Source organism: Geotrypetes seraphini, chromosome 16 (assembly GCF_902459505.1).
Source record: "Geotrypetes seraphini chromosome 16, aGeoSer1.1, whole genome shotgun sequence".
Taxonomy (NCBI): domain Eukaryota; kingdom Metazoa; phylum Chordata; class Amphibia; order Gymnophiona; family Dermophiidae; genus Geotrypetes; species Geotrypetes seraphini.
In genome coordinates, this window is record NC_047099.1 from 41911616 (window position 1) to 41929048 (window position 17433).

Below are 17433 nucleotides of genomic sequence, written 5' to 3' on the forward strand. Positions count from 1 at the left end.
GCAATCCAGTCGGGTTTTTTCAGGATTTCCTCAATGAATATGCATGAGATCTATTAGCATACAATGAAAGCAGTGCATGCACATAGATCTCATGCATATTCATTGGGGAAATCCTGAAAACCCGACAGGATTGTGGCCCTCGAGGAGGGACTTTGACACCCCTGATGTAGACACCTGTGTGTCGAAACTCACGCAGAACAAATCTTTGGATTTGTGGATACTGAAAGATATTTGTTTTGGGAATATGATTTTCTTGGACATTTCATATTCTCTGTCCTAATGAACTGGAAGTATCTGCTTGCAAGGCAGCCTGTCGGGTGTGATTTATGAAAACGCCATTGATAATACCTTTTCTCTTCTCGTTGCAGGGACAGAATGACAGCTGTCGAGTGCCTGGTGCACCCCTGGATCAAGGTTTGTGATTTTTGCATATAGTTTCCTTTTAAAATTCTGCTGTTTGACATCCACTACACCGCCCCCTTCCCCTAAACAGCCCAGATCAGATATAGGAATTAAAGACACGTTTTAGCCAGCTCTGGTCTTGAAGGAGGCAGTTCGAAACTACCCAAACTGGGGCAAAGATCAACACTCTTTGCTCGCCGCATACCTTGCTCCATGTCTCAAAGGGAAGGTGCTGACAAATTTTGCTTTGAAACTTGTCACTGGTACAAAGTTTGTGCATTTACTGGTGGCACTTTTTCTGCGAGTCAAAAACCCAAGGAAAAGGACCTCAAACACCCAACTCTCACGCTCCAATGAGAGTCTTACTGGGGTATGATTTTTATCATCGGTTCAAAAAACCGTGTTAATTTTTTATTTTTTTTTTAAACTATTTTATTCATTTAATTAATTGCAAAAATCAAGTGAATTATTTCACCAAGATTAAAAACGATATGCACATATTCATGGAAATCCAAAAAGGTACTTAACATAGTGGTTCAGGGCAAAAAGGCCCAAAGAGATCCTTCCATATTCATGGTTTCAGCATTCGTGGTTTCGATAATTCACGGTTTTTAGCTTGCTGGCTCTTCCCTCAAATTACATCACTTGCGTAGAGAAATCACTAATTCCAAGGATTTACAGAAAAAAATCGCCAATTCCCAGCACTTTCTTAACCATGTTTCGCCTTTCCTTCGGGAACAGACCAGGTCTCCCACCGTGTTTGCGGTTTCACCATATTCACGATGGTTTTTAATAGAAAACAGAAAATAACGTATGAAAAAGTTATTCATAGTTTTTCTATATTTGTGGTTCTGTTTATCCCCTACCACAGCGAATATGGAGGAAGAAGCGCAGATTTCCTTGCCCTGTCCTTCGTTTTATCGCTTATCCCCGCGCGATGGCTAAAAGTTTAGTTCTATTCACCAGATCCATCGTCATAGACTCTAGGCAGTGGTGTAGTAAGAGGGAGGTGGGGCAGTCTGTCCCAGCCGCCATCTTGGCAGGGGTGCCGGTACCCTTCTTCTCCACGCGCTGCTCCTTCCCCACCCACCGCGTGCGCCTTCACTTTCTCCCTCCGTTTCTCTAGCTCTTGAGCAGCGTTTCCAACCTGCCACTCACGCCAGCGTCTGCTCTCCCTCCGTCACTTCTGGAGACACCGACATGGGTAGCAAGTCGGTGATGCTGCTCGCACTGGGAAAGTTAGAGGTACAGGGGAAAGGCGGCGGAAAAGAGGGTGGGGGAGGGGGTGCAACTGTCCCTGGCACCTCTCGCCACTGCATCTAGGGTCTTGTAGACTTCTTGCCATTCTTGGAGAAATGGGAACTACAAATCCTTGGGAAGGAGCCACGTGACATGAATATTGTTGATAACCCAGTGGAACGAGTCCACATTAATGGTCTAGAGTTGCTATATGACTCCAGAAAAAGGAGAATGGATTGAGACATACAGGTTTTGCTTCGATTGAATGCAATAGAAGTAAAACCCAGATGTCTCAATCGGTCCTCCTTTTTCTAGAGCCATATGGTAACCCTAGGTTAATCTCCTTCCCTCTGAAATTTTGATCTGGTTCCCCTTCCCCCTCATTGCATGCTGGGACTTGTAGTTCTGATTTCTTGCAGCTAGTAAGGGTAAAGTCGGAAGTGAATTGGCCTGTTTGTGGAGCTAGCTGATAAGCTACAGTTGCTTTTTGAGAAAAAAGGCCCCTCCAGGTGAGGATGAAGAGCAGATTCACAGAATAGGGGAGGCCCGTGATAGCCTGGAAATCTCTCATTCTCTCTGGGTTTGTCTTACAGCCACTGAACAGGAAGCAGGCTGTGAACCGGAGTCGCTCTTCCATAAACATGAAGAACTTCAAAAAATTCAACGCCCGCAGGAAGTGGAAGGTAAAGGGGGAGAGGGCGGAGATGGAGGAGTGAGGAGGTTATGTAAGGCTGTGGAAGTGGTGGGGGCACAGGATGGGGCTGATCCAACCCTGGTCGGCTCTGGAGTAGAGTTGCCTCAGCTTTTCATTTGTGTGGATTCTGTCCCCAGCTTTCCTACAACATGGTGTCTGCCTGTAACCGACTCTGCCGCATGAGGCTTCTCTGCAACCAGCCGAGAGCGGAGGAGGATCTGGTAAGTGCAGGCAGGCCCACTTCTTCTCTGCAAGAGATTCACGTAGATCAGGGGTCTCCAAAGTCCCTCCTTGAGGGTCGAATCCAGTGGGGTTTTCAGGATTTCCTCGATGCATTGAAAGCAGTGCATGCACATTGGGGAAATCCTGAAAACCCCACTGGATTCGGCCCTCATGGAGGGACTTTGGAGACCCCTGACAATAGATGCACATGAGCACACTTCTTCTCCTAGGCCCAGATGCACTAAAGTCAGCGATCGTCGCTAAACTGGTTTTGACTGGTTTAGCAATGATCGGACTTGCTCATGGGGTGGTTTTGTGCACAATCCCTCATTTTCCGATCCACCCATACAAATAGCTCATTAATACCTGCTCCATATATATATCCCAGTTTTTTCCCTGATGTCATAATGCCTGCCAGAAGCCCAACTAGTAGCAACATTTCAGAGTTGAGATTGTGATGTCATAATGCCTCATTCCACCAATGCGTAAGAGCCAACCTCATCAGTGATGTCACAATGGCTCACATCAGAACCCGTCCACATGCAGCGAGTCCTGCTTTCTCCTCTAGAAGAGAGGAACATAAGAATAGCCTTACTGGGTCAGACCGATGGTCCATCAAGTCAAGTAGCCCGCTCTCACGGTGGCCAATCCAGGTACTGCTATCTGGCCAAAACCCAATTCCATACAGAACAGCAAGATTCTGGAATCCCTAAGAGTAGCATGACCCAGGGCAAGCAATGGTTCCCCCATGTCTTTCTCAATAACAGACTATAGACTTTTCCTCCAGGAAATTGTTCAAACATTCTTAAAATTTGCAGTGCTATCCGCGTTCCAGATTTGAGTGAAGTATTTCCTCCTATTGGCTTTAAAAGTATTTCCCTGTAACTTCATCAGGTGTCCCCTAGTTTTTGTAATTTTTGACGGAGTGAAAAATCGATCCACTTGTACCCATTCTACTCCACTCAGGATGCTGTAGACTTCAATCGTATCTCCCCGCAGCCGTCTCTTTTCCAAACTGCAGGGTGGTTGAAGAGTCCAGTCAACAGCAGCTCATGGGTTTCTGTCACCCGTTGAGACAGTGTGTTGGGGGAACAGGTTTGCTGGTGGGAAAGGGGTGGGGGCAAGTTGGGTATGTGTAGGAGAGAGGAAGGGAATGAGTGTTCAGCTCGTGTCTAACCGTCTTCTTCTGAAACCCTTTCAGAGACAGTGTGAAAGTGATCAGGAAGAGGAGTGCACGAGCCCTGTGTCCTTGCTTCGTCGGCGGAGAAGCAGCTGTTCATGACCTCAGCCATCACTACGTATCCCAGCATGTATGGCCCCGACACCCAATCACAGCTCTGGACTGGAGGGATGCAAGATTGACAAAATAATCAGTCCCAGGAAGGGTGCCCTAGCTGGAGACAGTTCTGGAAGGACTGAGTTTTTTTCAGGGAAGGGGGGGAAGAGAACTGCACCCTGATCCATGTGCCTGGGGTTTGGATGCCTTCCCTCCCAGGATCTGAACTGCTCTGAAAGGGAGGAATAGGAAATCTTTGCTGTGACCCAGGGACAGGAGGAGCAAGATGAGGGCAGGTTCAATGCACTGGGCTCTCTTTTTAGAGACTGGCATAAGTTGTACCTTCTGTCTGCATGCAGTGGGCCACATGGAATGAAGAACTCCTGCATGTGCCCCTCTTCCCCCAACCCTCAACCCCACTATGAATGCAAACATGCTAATCATAAAACCTGGAAGGAATGTTCTTACGTGTAATACTTATTTTCTCTGTTTTGGGTTTGTTGGTTTTTTGTGTTTGTTTTTTTTACTATGCTCTAACAAGAGAAGAAATAATTCTTGAAAAGAGTAGCGGAGTCTCTCTAAAACGTGTTTGGGGGGGGGGGGGTGCATTTGATCAGCTGCTGTTCCTGAACAAGACTTGAAACTTACCCACATCCTTCCCCTTATTCTCAGCCAGACAAGGTTGCCGCCTGGCTTCATGACATCAGGGTAGGCGATTCAGTCCTGGGTTTACCCCCCCCAGTGCATTTCCTAAGGAAATCTGAACTACAAGTCCCAGCATGCAACGGGAGCAAAACCAGGACTGGAGGAGATGGTCCCATATGACATGGAGCCAGCTGCTCATCCTTCCTCTTGCTCTTCTGATAACGCGACAGCCCTTCAAGTGAATGCCTCAGCTTGGCTCTCAATTTGTGGGTAATCCGGGCTCCAAAAATGTTGATTTGCTTTCCTGTTTAGGGAAGGCAGTTCATGAAACCCTTTGAACATTTGAAAGCAGGCAAAGGACAGCTGCAGTCACCAAGTTACTCAGTTCCAGGAGGGAGGCTTTTTGCTCAGTCCGGGTTTTGAACTTTACATCCCAAATCAGTGTGGGTTGCATTAGAATCATTTGCTATGGATGCAACATTGTTTTTTTTTTCATTTGAACATGTGTTTTGCTAGTGGGGAAAAAAATACAGACACACACAAGACCTCAGTAGGCCTTCCAACTGGCTTTAAGCCATTGTGTCCTGATTTCCTTGCAAGTAACAGGTTTCTGTGTTGAGTGGGGTTAGCCCAGGGGTGTCCAATGTCGGTCCTCGAGGGCCGCAGTCCAGTCCTGTTTTCAGGATTTCCCCAATGAATATGCATGAGATCTATGTGCAGGCACTGCTTTCAATGCATATTCATTGGGGAAATCCTGAAAACCCGACTGGACTGCGGCCCTCGAGGAGGGACTTTGAGATCCCTGGGTTAGTGCATCGAAATTACTAAGCTGGGGAATTGTATAGATCAGGGGTAGGGAACTCCGGTCCTCGAGAGCTGTAGTCCAGTCAGGTTTTCAGGATTTCCCCAATGAATATGCATGAGATCTATTTGCATGCACTGCTTTCAATGCATATTCATTGGGGAAATCCTGAAAACCCGACTGGACTGCGGCCCTCGAGGACCGACATTGGACACCCCTGGCCTAACACTACATTATCTGTCCCTGACTCAGCCTTAACTGCTCAAGCCTCGAATACTTTTATGATTGTAAAGCATTTGAGGCTTATGCAGATCAAGTTTCAAGTTTTTATTAAAATTTCATACAATTGCTTATCTGGTTTCCTAAGCGAGGTACAATTCAATTAAAATTGGGTACCATACATATTTAAAAACAAGAAAGTACAATCTTTAAAGAAAAGGTAACATTTAAGGGAAGAGCAATTTGAAGAGGATTGGCTAAGGAGAAATGAATATCTATCGGTAACGAATTATAGGCCTCCTTAAATGAAAACCACTTCAAGTTCCTTTTGAAACGGTCAAGGTTGTTTTTTTTTCCTTCTCTTAAGTGTAATGGCAAGGTATTCCAAAGTTGGGGGAAGATGTATTGACCTCATGGTCAACGATGAGACAGAGAGCAAGTGTTGGTTGATAGAGCGAAGTGACCGGCAAGACGTATAAGGGATAGGTAGTTTGTCTATAAATTGTGGCTCTTTTGATGATAGTGTTTTAAAAGACAACAGTATTATTTTGAATGAGATTTCTTGCACTGGTGTCGCATGGTCAGATTTTTCAGTGATTGTGATAAGTTTAACGGTTGTATTTTGGATTATTTGCAGACGCCTTTTTTTCCTGTCGTGTAATTCCCATAAATAAGGAATTGCAGTAGTCAAGCTATGTAATAGCACTGTGCAACAGAGGTTTGGGGATATGAATTGTAGTGGGTGTTCTATAGTGATTTGGGGGTCGTTGAACTCAAAACTGACCTTAATTTTTTGGTATAACCCTCTAATTTTTGATAAAAGAGCATTATAATGCAAAAGTTAACATTTTCACTATACTTTCTAACACTTGGAGTAAATGTTATAATAATTTCTGAAATATTAAAACAGTTTGTTTCAAATTAGATTTTTTTCCCCCTTGATAATCTTGGTAGTGTTGGTGATGAGCACGGGGAAAGGTTTCACCAGGACATTGCTACAACGGAGAAACGATATCAGGGCAGGTGGAATTCATCAATGTTGGCTGACTATTGCTGGACATTAATTAGAGATGCTCCTAATCTCGTTTATAAATGCATTTCAACAGCAAAAATAATATTTACAGAAATTCCTAAATCAGTGTAGTGCATTACATTATGTCTTCTCATGCTATAGACATTTGCGATGTGCTCAAGAACTATACATGATAGGAGAAAACTGAGGCCATTTTCACACACAGGAGCTCAAATTCTATAAAGTAAACCTCGTTTTCTTCTTGCCCCAGAAATAAAGTTAACATTTGTTGCGCAGTGGAATTAGTGAGGACAGAGCTTGCAGAGATGTCCCCGTGTTACTCTCTTAAAAACCTGCCCAACAAATCACATTTAGCCTGTACACGGTTATTTCTAGGAAGGCTTCCTGTATGAGTTTGCATCACTAGATGGCACCAGTCCTGCACTCAAGAGCCATTATATGGGAAATATGAAAGTCTGAACCCCCATCGGCATAGCATTGAAGGAAGTGTCCAGGGGTTCACATTACCCTTCCATCGGCCAGTACTTGCCTGTATCTAAATCTTTGCCCTAACTAATGCATAAAAATACAATCAGGGCCAGGTGCAAGAAGTCCGCCTAGAGTGGCAGAATGTGGAATGGAGGGAGTGATGATGTCATAGCCCTCAAGACAGAGACACTAGTGCAGTGCATGAAAGCAGTTGTTAGCTCAGCAATGGGGCCTTTTAACATCCATGTGCTCAAAGCCTGATGTCCCCCCTTCACCTCCAAGGGGAGGTTTGTGTTACAGTAGAGGGAGTGGGATGTAGAAAGTCTTTACACAGGAAGGGAAGACAAGGAGGGGAGCTGCCGGACAAGGGTGGATCTGGGAGAGGGCTTTAGAGAAATGCTAGACACAAAAACATACGCATTGCTATACGGGACAGACAGAGATGGAAAGAGAAGATGGATGTTGGACATGGAGAGAAAATAAATAAACAAGGAAGTGGGGCAGGGACACAGGTCAAGCCACTGTGTAGACAAACTTGCTTATTTAGAATATTAAAATTCAGTAAATCTTGCAGAAATATGCACATAAATAAAACATGTGTAATTAAGAGACTGACTCAAGTCAATTAAACCTGCAAGAGAAGGGCTCATAAACGTTATAACTCTGCTCAGAGGCTTGTAACTCTAAAGAGAAGGAAATAACCCTCTCTTGAAACAAGAGTTATATTTTCAAATCATAGCATAGTTTTAGCAAACGAGTCCAACTCTTGAGGATGTGCAAAATTTAAAAAAATGTCAATACTTAGATAAGGTGATTCGCAAAAATTTTAAATTGCACAATGATAGTGGTTGCATTCAAACATAGCTAAAGATTGTACTTAGCTTGTATGACTTGAGTCAGTCTCTTAATTACACTTCAGCCATTTTCTGACTCTTAATTGCTACATTGTCCCTGTGTATTGGAAACATAAATAAAACATGGCAGGCATGTAAAGTCCTTGGTAATAGAGCATATACTAGACCCCAAAACGGTCCGTGTTTCGGCCCCAAGGGCCTTCCTCAGGGGTATAAAAGTAGCCCAGTTTATGGCGCCAATTGACATAACATCAAACCAAACTGGCAGAAGGACTCACAAGGTTCATGCCGCCCTAGTACAATGTAGGTAAACAAACGCAATCGAGAAAAAAAAACGCTGCGATAGACTGGAACCGCTGCTAAGAAGTGCCAAATGGACAAGGAGAAGAAAGAGGGAAGCAGAAACCTGAGATTGGTACCAACACAGAGAGAACAATAAAATGACCAGACAACAAAGGTAGAAAAAAGAATTTTATTTTCTATTTATTACTTAGGAAGTGTTCGTTTTGGGAATGTGCTTCTGCCAGAACTGGTTTTAAGCATGGTTGGGGCCTGCGAGAAAAACCTCAGAGTCTTCCGTCTCCTACATAGCGATAGTAAATCTCTAGCTTTGCGATGGGTGACCCTTGGCGTCTCTGCCCCTTTCTTGGATCGAGAGATCAGGGGGTGGGGGGATATATTTTCCCAGCATCCTTTTAAAGAGTAAAAGGGGCAAATAAGGTGGGTTGGTTCTTGATAATGATCCCCCCCCCAATGCTATTTTGAGAAATAGGCCCCCCAAATATTTTTGTCAGTGAATTTCAAGGTGATTGTATGCAAAGGATAATATGGGATGAGAGTTTATTCTGTTTGCCGATTGCTTTTGTTTTCAAAATAAAGAGATTTTTAAAGATGCACCTTAGTAATTGCTGAAATTGGGCTAAAGTTCATAGATACTTTTTGCAGTCAATTGTGCCTTGTCGGGGTGGGGGAAGGAAAGGAGGGGAGATGCTGGACAAGGGGAATTCCATGGGGTCCACGGGATTCCTGCAATTCCCATTCCCCTGCAGCCCTCTAGTGGGCCATTCATGAAGTGTGCACTCTTTCCCACTAGTGCACGCATAAATCGTGCAGTGTGCATTCGTTCTGAAAGGGTGCCCTCTCATTGACACGGAACCAAATGAACTTTCTTCGCCATGACAGCTGGTGTTCAGCATTTGGTTCTGGAAACTGAGCCTCTCTCTCCCAGCTCCACGACCGCAGGGTTTCCCCCTGCTTTGGTCCTCCCCTTCCACACTCCCTAACTGTGCTAAAACAAGCTCTGTCTATCTCTTGCTCTTGCAATGAGGAAGGACTGTATCTTTCACATTAAAAAATGCATCCGAAGACTCTTGGCCAAGCTCCTGTACAACGTGCTTCACTGTATCATAAGGAACATTTATGCTGTTTATGCCTAAACATCTTGTGAACATTATGGCCCTGGCTTTGTACCATTTACAACAGAAACCCGCCCAGGGAGCAGAGAGTGAAGGCCGCTCCAGTGTAGCAAATGGCACAGCTTTGTATGAGGAGCGAGTGCCTGAGGAAGTAAGACGGACATGCTGAGATGGAACAGAACGGAGCTGCTGAAAGAGAAAGATCTGAGAATGCTTGACGTTAAAAGAGCCTGAGATGGTGGCAAGAGGGAAATAAAATACAAAGAAAGAGTACAAGAGGGCCTTCAGGTTCTGGGCTGTAAAAATGTATTTATTATAAGACCCGACACAGGCCGTGTTTCAGTGTGTCCTCCTGCGTCAGGGGTCAGGGACTTTATTTCAAATACATGTGTACGAAAGTTCCTACGACTGAATGCACACCACTCAAGTCATAGGAGCTTTCATACTTGGGCCTTGGATTCGGTTTTGTGACATCATTCACTTGCCTCTTTTTTTTGTGGTGCATATACATGTATTTGAAATAGACTCCCAGACCCCGGATGCACCGAGAAAGGTCCTATGGAGGGGCCTTATACAATCTGGGCCAATCAGAGCCTCAGGCCCCTCCCAAGTTGCACTGGGAAGGGGAAGGCCCATTTTAGATGGCGCAGGCAAGTGGGAGGAGGGAGTCTGCGTCCCTCCGGGTTATCTATTTGAGGGAAGGTGGAAGGAAGCGGTGGAGACAGGAGGTTACTGGCCAATGGGGGAGAGTGGGCATCTCTCTCGCTGCAGAGGGAGGGGCTTGGGTCACGTTGCAGCGTGGATTTTAGGACAGTGGGAGAGTATGGGCATCTCTCCTGCTGCAGGGGGGGGGGGGGGGGTCGCGGCCGGGATTTTAGGGCAGTGGGAGTGTCGCTGCCATTCTGGAGGTGGGTGTTCACCGCTGCAGGGAAGGGGTGTTGTGATGCAACGATGAGAATGGGCATCTCTCCCTCTGCATCACAACACAGGGGCTTTCTAGCAGTTTCTGACACTGACCGGCACCCCTGGACCAGTCGTTTATTTTTGTCACCAAAAGCCGACGCTGCTTTCTGAAAATAGCTCGACATTTTTTTAAGAATCCACCAGAGGGCTCATTTCAGTGTCAGAGACTGCTAGAAACCTCACTAAAGACAGAGATAATCCCTTGTAGTCCTAAACTGTGTACAGGCCAAACCGCCAGGAAACTGTTTAGCGACGGCGTTAAAGTTTTGAGAATCTGGGCCACAGCACTTTTGAATAGTACAGGCAGTCCCTGAGTTACAGACGCCCGACTTAAATACGACTCGTACTTCAGAAGCGGTTACAGCTTCGTTTCCAGTGGTCTAGACTGCTATACTTCTGCATGGCCCCCAAATACCTGATTTTCTTTTAATACAAGCTGTGCTGGGGTTTTGCTTAACAGAGCTGAGTTGAATGTTTCGACCATGTCCCTTCTTCTCTCTTGAAAAGGGAAGACTGAGAGAGGACACGATCGAAACATTCGTAGAGAAAGAGAGACTGTTCACCCTCTCCAAGGTGAAGAGAACGAGAGGGCACTCTCTAAAGTTGAAAGGGGATAGATTCCGTACAAACGTAAGGAAGTTCTTCTTCACCCAGAGAGTGGTGGAGAACTGGAACGCTCTTCCGGAGGCTGTTATAGGGGAAAACACCCTCCAGGGACTCAAGACAAAGAAGATAAAAGACAGGTTGTTCACCCTCTCCAAGGTAGGGAGAACGAGAGAGCACTCTCTAAAGTTGAAAGGGGATAGATTCCGTACAAACGTAAGGAAGTTCTTCTTCACCCAGAGAGTGGTGGAGAACTGGAACGCTCTTCTGGAGGCTGTTATAGGGGAAAACACCCTCCAGGGACTCAAGACAAAGAAGATAAAAGACAGGTTGTTCACCCTCTCCAAGGTAGGGAGAACGAGAGAGCACTCTCTAAAGTTGAAAGGGGATAGATTCCGTACAAACGTAAGGAAGTTCTTCTTCACCCAGAGAGTGGTGGAGAACTGGAACGCTCTTCTGGAGGCTGTTATAGGGGAAAACACCCTCCAGGGACTCAAGACAAAGAAGATAAAAGACAGGTTGTTCACCCTCTCCAAGGTAGGGAGAACGAGAGAGCACTCTCTAAAGTTGAAAGGGGATAGATTCCGTACAAACGTAAGGAAGTTCTTCTTCACCCAGAGAGTGGTGGAGGTCTGGAACGCTCTTCCGGAGGCTGTTGTAGGGATTCGAGACAAGGTTGGATAAGAACATACGCAAGTAAGGCTAGACTCTAATAGGGCACTGGTCTTTGACTTAAGGGCTGTCGTGTGGGCGGACTGCTGGGCATGATGGGCAAATCTTACGTAAAGGCCCTGTACAGTGGGGGATTTAATGGGAGAAAGCCCATTTTTGAAAGCCAGAGGTCAGAGAAGTTATTCAGTACTTCCCCCCCATCAATACAGAACCTTCTCCCAAGTCCAAAGTGCCAGATGGACACAGCTCTGTACATTGCATTTGCCCTGCCACACACAGTCCCTGCTTCCTAGAGCTTACACCTAGAGCTGTGACCGTTTCCAGAAGTCTGGAGAAGTTTTCTGCAGGTGCCTAAAGCACCAGGCTGATTTCATTTGAGCTCTTCCAAGTATTTCTCCCAAAACAGAGGCCGCTCGCGCTGCAAAATGTCTCAGGTTAGTTTGCAGGGTAAATATTTTGAATTACAAAGACAAAAACAAAACGAGGAGGGAGGAGCCAAGTCGGGCCCGTGGGCGGGGCACGGATCCTTACCCGCCTCCGTAGCTCCGCCCCTGCCCGCTCAGGTGTGCAGCTTTGCCAGCGCAGGTCTTATTCCTGGCCGCCGCTGGGCTACGCGAAAAGCTCGTTTTATTATTATTATTATTTTTTTTTTAATTGAGCAAATGGTTGGTTGGTAGGATCTGGCCTGGGGGAGCTGATGGAAAGTCATCAAAGCACCCCCTAAAAAGAGCAGCTCTCCTGTGCATGGACCATGGCGCTGAAGGAGAAGGTGGGCTTCAGCCTCTGGCTGCATTGCGAGCGGTGCATCTTGCTGTTCGTCATCATTTGGGTCGGACGCTCGAGCGGCGACAGTAAGTTTGGCGATGCCAGATCCAAATCGTCCTTTTAGTGGGGCCACCCCCAAAGTCCTCGGCAACTTATTGCAGTTCCTCTGACAGGATTTGGGTTGGTTCTCTTTCAGGGTTTGTTTCCCCCTCCCTTCTTTCTGCTCTGGAGATCACTTCCCTCCCCCTCCCTTGGTAGCAAGCTGGTTCATTGAATACTTTTTGGCTTTTCACAATTGCTGTGAATGACTTGAGAATAGCCAGTTATTTCTCAGGGACTAGAGGCTGACTGACTTTTGCTTTTGCTTCTGGCACCAATTCATTTTCTGCATGTTTCAGTTGTAGCTGAAAGGCTATTTTAATAAGACAAAGCTTGGGAAAATGAATTAGCACCATGTGAAATGCAATGATCAAAATGAAAAAAAAATGACTCGCAGCAGAGTCCAAAAAAAGGTGCTCAGGACCAGCAATACGGTAGAAAGATCACCAGCGGGGTTGCTATGCCATAAGCTGCACTTTAAATCCCTTGTGAGGTCAAAAAAATGATCCCAAACTTCCAAAAGTGGGTCAGTTTTACTCCTCTTAAAGCAGGTGTCCAATTCCTCTGGGTTGTGGCGCATTTCACCCACCCGGGCTTCCTCGGAGAACCCACTGTACACGCCTCCCTCCGTATTCGCTGTGCTAGGGGATTAACAGAACCGCAAATACAGAAAAACCGTGAATAACCTTTTCCTATGTTATTCGCCGTTTTCTAAATTATTTCAAACAAAAAACAAAACATCGTGAATATGGTGAAACCGCAAACCACGTGGTGGGAGGCCTGGTCTGTTCCTGAAGGAGAGGCGAAACACGGCGAAGAAAGTGCTGGGAATCGGCGCAAGCCGATGTAATTTGAGGGGAGGAGCCAGCAAGCTAACAACCGCAAATACAGAGGGAGAAGTGTATTGAAATTTTTCATCTCGGCGTGATCTGCAAAGTCGAGCCACTGGAGAGTGCCATATGTCCTTCACAACTCCACTGTGTATTTTAATTTTTTGTTTTGGGTGGAAGTTGAGAAGTTGTGCTTTGCTCCATTTGTCTCCCCCCCCCCCCCCCCAACCCCAAGTCCCTTCCGGTGGCTTCTTTCCACCTGTAGGCTCCCCCTGGGCCTATTTTTCCAATCCCTGACGATCTAGGCTTGGAGTTTGGCTACAACCCATTCTGTCTGTGCTCTCAGAATGGACGCCATGACTGGGACGTTGCTCCTGCCCCAACTACACCAAGCGGCCGGGAGTGGTCGAGGTTAGGGGGTGGGACTAGTTATATTCTTCTTTTTTTGTTTGTCATACAATTACAAGTAATGCTGCTACTACGACTGTCAACTCTAGGTAAATCCGTACGTCTGGTATCCCTACACAATACCTACTATACTTGAATGTAACTCACCTTGAGTTAGTGCTATACATTTTGACATTTAATAGATGGTCCCTTGCTTAATAGCGTAAATTACCTGAGTTTGTCCGTCAAGCCCCTTCCCTTGTTTAAAAGCAGTCTGTGGGAGGCAGAGCTGAGATTGTGATGTCATAATGCCTCATTCCACCAATAAGAGCCAACCTCCTCAGTGATGTCACAATAGCTTGATTGTCCTGTGCTCCCTCCAACCCAGCCAGCAGATTAACCCCTTCCCCTTAACTGTATCCATGACATCCTGTTTGTCTGTCTTGGCTGTTTAGATTGTAAGCTCTTTGGAGCAGGGATTGTCTTCTTTGTGACTCTATACAGGGCTGCATGCGTCTGGTAGTGCTATAGAAATAATTCATAGTAGTAATGTGAAGAGTTTCAGTCTTTGGGAAGCAGAGCTGAGATTGTGATGTCATAATGCCTCATTCCACCAATAAGAGCTAACCTCATCAGTGATGTCACAATGGCTTGATTGTCCTGTACTCCCCTCTGCCCTCCAGATTAACCACTCCCCTTAACTGTGTCCATGACACCCTGTTTGTCTGTTTAGATTGTAAGCTCTTTGGAGCAGGGACTGCATGCTTCTGGTAGCGATAGTAGTAGTATATGGTAAATAGAGTGCTCCAAATAATTATTGATACACAAAATTTTAGTAGGAATTTAAGTCCATAATTGTGGGATAACAAATGCCTTAGGAATTAGCCTCTCTGTAGTTATGACATCGGTGAGTGGCGCCTGGAGTGGTCCCTTCCCCCTCTGCCGCATGCATGCCCCTTTCCCCATATCTTTTTTAAACTCCTCCGGTTTGAGCAGCATGCCCACGTCAGTGTCAGCGTGCCCTTTGACGTAATTTCCTAGGCGCGGGTCCCGGAAGTGACATCGGAGAGAGCGCTGATGCCGACGCGGGCAGCAACCTCATGCCGTGGAAGTAGAAATGGTGTGGGGGAAGGCAAGGGGCGCGTGTGGCAAGGAGAGGAGCGGGGGGAGCGGGTGCAGAGATGAGGAATGTCGTGCCCTTAAAAAGACTGTACCCGGGGTGGACCGCTCCCCCCCCACTGACATCGCTGTCACTCCGAGTATGGTACAGAGGCATCATTAGCCGAAGTCCATGGGTGAGAAGGCTATTTTGCTTGGAGGGAAAATATGGTCTTTTGCTGTTTAAATGATTATTTTCTGGCTTGGGTTCTGTGGGTTTGGCAGAAGGCTGCAGACGGCAAGCTCTGACAATCCCCAGAGGCCCTCACTGGTTCACATTCACACAACCATACTTGGTTTTGGGACAAAAGTACTCGAGCAGTTTTGGTTTTGTTCGAAACAGAAAACTACAGAAACTGCTTTTTTTTTTCAATCGGGAACTATGCCAAACGGATCCTGTCTGTGTCGGGGTCCAGCAGAAAGTGGGTAATTGCACTGTTTAAAGCAGTGGCTTTTTACATCCTGAAAACAGCTTCTATAAAATGATACACAGCTATGTGTACATGACAACAGAATACTTAGCTTTATATGTACCATGGATAGGCGAAGGGCAGGTCGAATGAGGCGAGAAGACTTGATGCTGATTTCCAAAGAGCAGCCATGAATCTCGAAGAAGCCTCCCCTCTCCTCCAAAGTCAAAGTATACAGATTGAGATCTTTAAGTCTGTCCCCGTAAGCCTTATGACGAAGACCACCGATCATTTTAGTAGCCTTCCTCCTGCTTATATCTTTTTTTAAAGATATAAACATTGGATTGAGAAATCTCCCATGACATCTGTTACTTCACATGATATCACGTCGATTTCATCCTTTATGACTTCAATTTTTTTCAACTGGACATGTTGCCTCAAAGTTATACAAATTTGTCATTAGGAAACATTATAAAGGCAAATTAACTTTAGAAAAACCCCGGGAAGAAGAATTACATCACAATCTCAATGACGAGCAGTGGAACCTATTTTGGTATAAGATTAGTGGACCTCTATCTTCGGCAAATCTGATAATCATTATACTTTCTTCATCACCGAGCTTTACACACACCGCAAAAATTGGCTGTTTTTCCTGCAGAATTGACAAAAGAGCTCTTTGGCACATACGCTATGAAGGTCAATGAACTAGTGTAATAAATTCTGGAAAAAGTGCAACCCCAAAAAACAAAAAGGGAGACCCAATGATCCACAGTAAGAACAATCCAAAGAGAAAACCAACAGACTGTGGATGTCCTGAAAGATGATTTTTATTCGCTCTTCACAATAAAAATACAAATAAAAGTCTGAATTAGAATACACGTAGGATTGTCTTGACGGACCCTACGCAGTCTGTGCTTCAGCGAGACCGCCTTCCTCAGGAGTCCAGATGTTTCAAGCCGTTTTCGGGTTTTATGCTCAAAGACACGAACATTGTTTTGCTCATATTTTAATCTTTGCACCCTAGATCATCCGGACCCCTGAGGAAGGCGGTCTCACCGAAACACGGACCGTTGGGACAATCAGACATGTATTACTAATTCAGACTTTTATTTGTATTTTTCTGGTGAAGAGCGAATAAAAATCATCTTTCAGGACATCCACAGTCTGTTGTTTTATCTATAAATTCTGGAAAAACATCTGGGATGTTATTTCCAAAATTATTCCTGCATTACCACCATTTTCACAGAAAATGATCTTCTTTGATTCTCTTCTGCTATTAGATGCCCAATTTAATCCTTATCATAATGCTCTCGGGGCCTGATTCTCAAAATGCGAGTCCCAATTCTAGGCGGCAGTAGGCATCGTACCACCATCTGGCAGCCGATTGGGACGCACGTGTTCGAGGAAGGACCACCTACATTGTAGGGGTCTGTAGCGCATGTAGGGAGACTTGAGCGTGCCCAAGGTGGGGCGTTGGCATGGTTTCATCCGGAAGTGGCCTTGGGCATGCTTATGCATCTCGGTAGGCGCATGATAGACGCCTTAAATGTAGGTCTTCAAAATGCTGGCCTACATTTCAACAATGTAGACGCGACGCTCTTTAGGACATCGATGCGCGATTGAGCGGCAGCTGCCTCTTGGGCACCCGCCAAGATTGGCGTCATAAAGACTCAGGTCCTCAGTGTTTTATCGAACTGGAAAGACACTAATTTTCTCAATACTCCATTTTGGTGGCGATATTTACCACAAATTCACAAATTTTATATTAGTTCTTGCGAGTAAATTTAATGCTACCCGGCATAAAACGAAAATATGGTCTGTCTTTCAAAAATATTTACAAGAAAATAAATAATATAGGCCCAATGTCGATTGGGTAAAAAAAAAAAAATCTTTACTTACAACTTCACTGGTTACCTTTTGAGGCCAGAGTTATTTTTAAGTTCTTTGTATTTGCTTTAAAGCGTTGTTCGGCTTTACTCCAGCTTACCTCTCCTCCCAATTTAAATTATCCATGTTGAGTAAAAATACAAGAAATTCTTGCATGTTTATATCCCCCCCCCCCCCCCACGCCAAAAGCTTTCCATTTCAAGAGTTCATTGGAAAAGAAACTTGCTTTCCAAGCTGGAAAAATGAACTCGTGGATAAGTCTTTTGATTATTCAAACACAGTCTTATTATCTATTTAGAAAGTTGATGAAAACCTATTTGTTTGAAAGATTTGTGCGCTGATTTTATTGTTGTGTTTTTATCACTGAATTGTTACAGTCCTCTTGATGTT

At 45.3% G+C, this 17433-nt stretch overlaps 2 protein-coding genes across 11 annotated transcripts in view; both read left to right on the forward strand.

The window, feature by feature from the left end:
* The window catches only part of LOC117350105 (death-associated protein kinase 2-like), a 53262-nt gene extending 48916 nt beyond the window's left edge, over window positions 1-4346 (forward strand). For 7 of the 8 annotated variants that reach the window (XM_033924081.1, XM_033924087.1, XM_033924085.1 and 4 more), the window contains 4 exons: window positions 369-414; window positions 2235-2324; window positions 2473-2556; window positions 3759-4346. In XM_033924081.1, the coding sequence (XP_033779972.1) occupies window positions 369-414; window positions 2235-2324; window positions 2473-2556; window positions 3759-3839 (301 nt within the window). In that variant the 3' untranslated portion in view covers window positions 3840-4346. The remainder of the gene's footprint in view (window positions 1-368; window positions 415-2234; window positions 2325-2472; window positions 2557-3758) is intronic. The other variant, XM_033924083.1, reaches the window with a different exon arrangement.
* A 7708-nt stretch (window positions 4347-12054) lies between these two features.
* The window catches only part of INSRR (insulin receptor related receptor), a 49119-nt gene continuing 43740 nt past the window's right edge, over window positions 12055-17433 (forward strand). For 2 of the 3 annotated variants that reach the window (XM_033925612.1, XM_033925614.1), the window contains exon 1: window positions 12056-12358. In XM_033925612.1, coding sequence (XP_033781503.1) covers window positions 12259-12358 — 100 coding nt within the window. In that variant the 5' untranslated portion in view covers window positions 12056-12258. Of the gene's footprint in view, window positions 12359-17433 lie in introns of all 3 variants that reach the window. The other variant, XM_033925613.1, reaches the window with a different exon arrangement.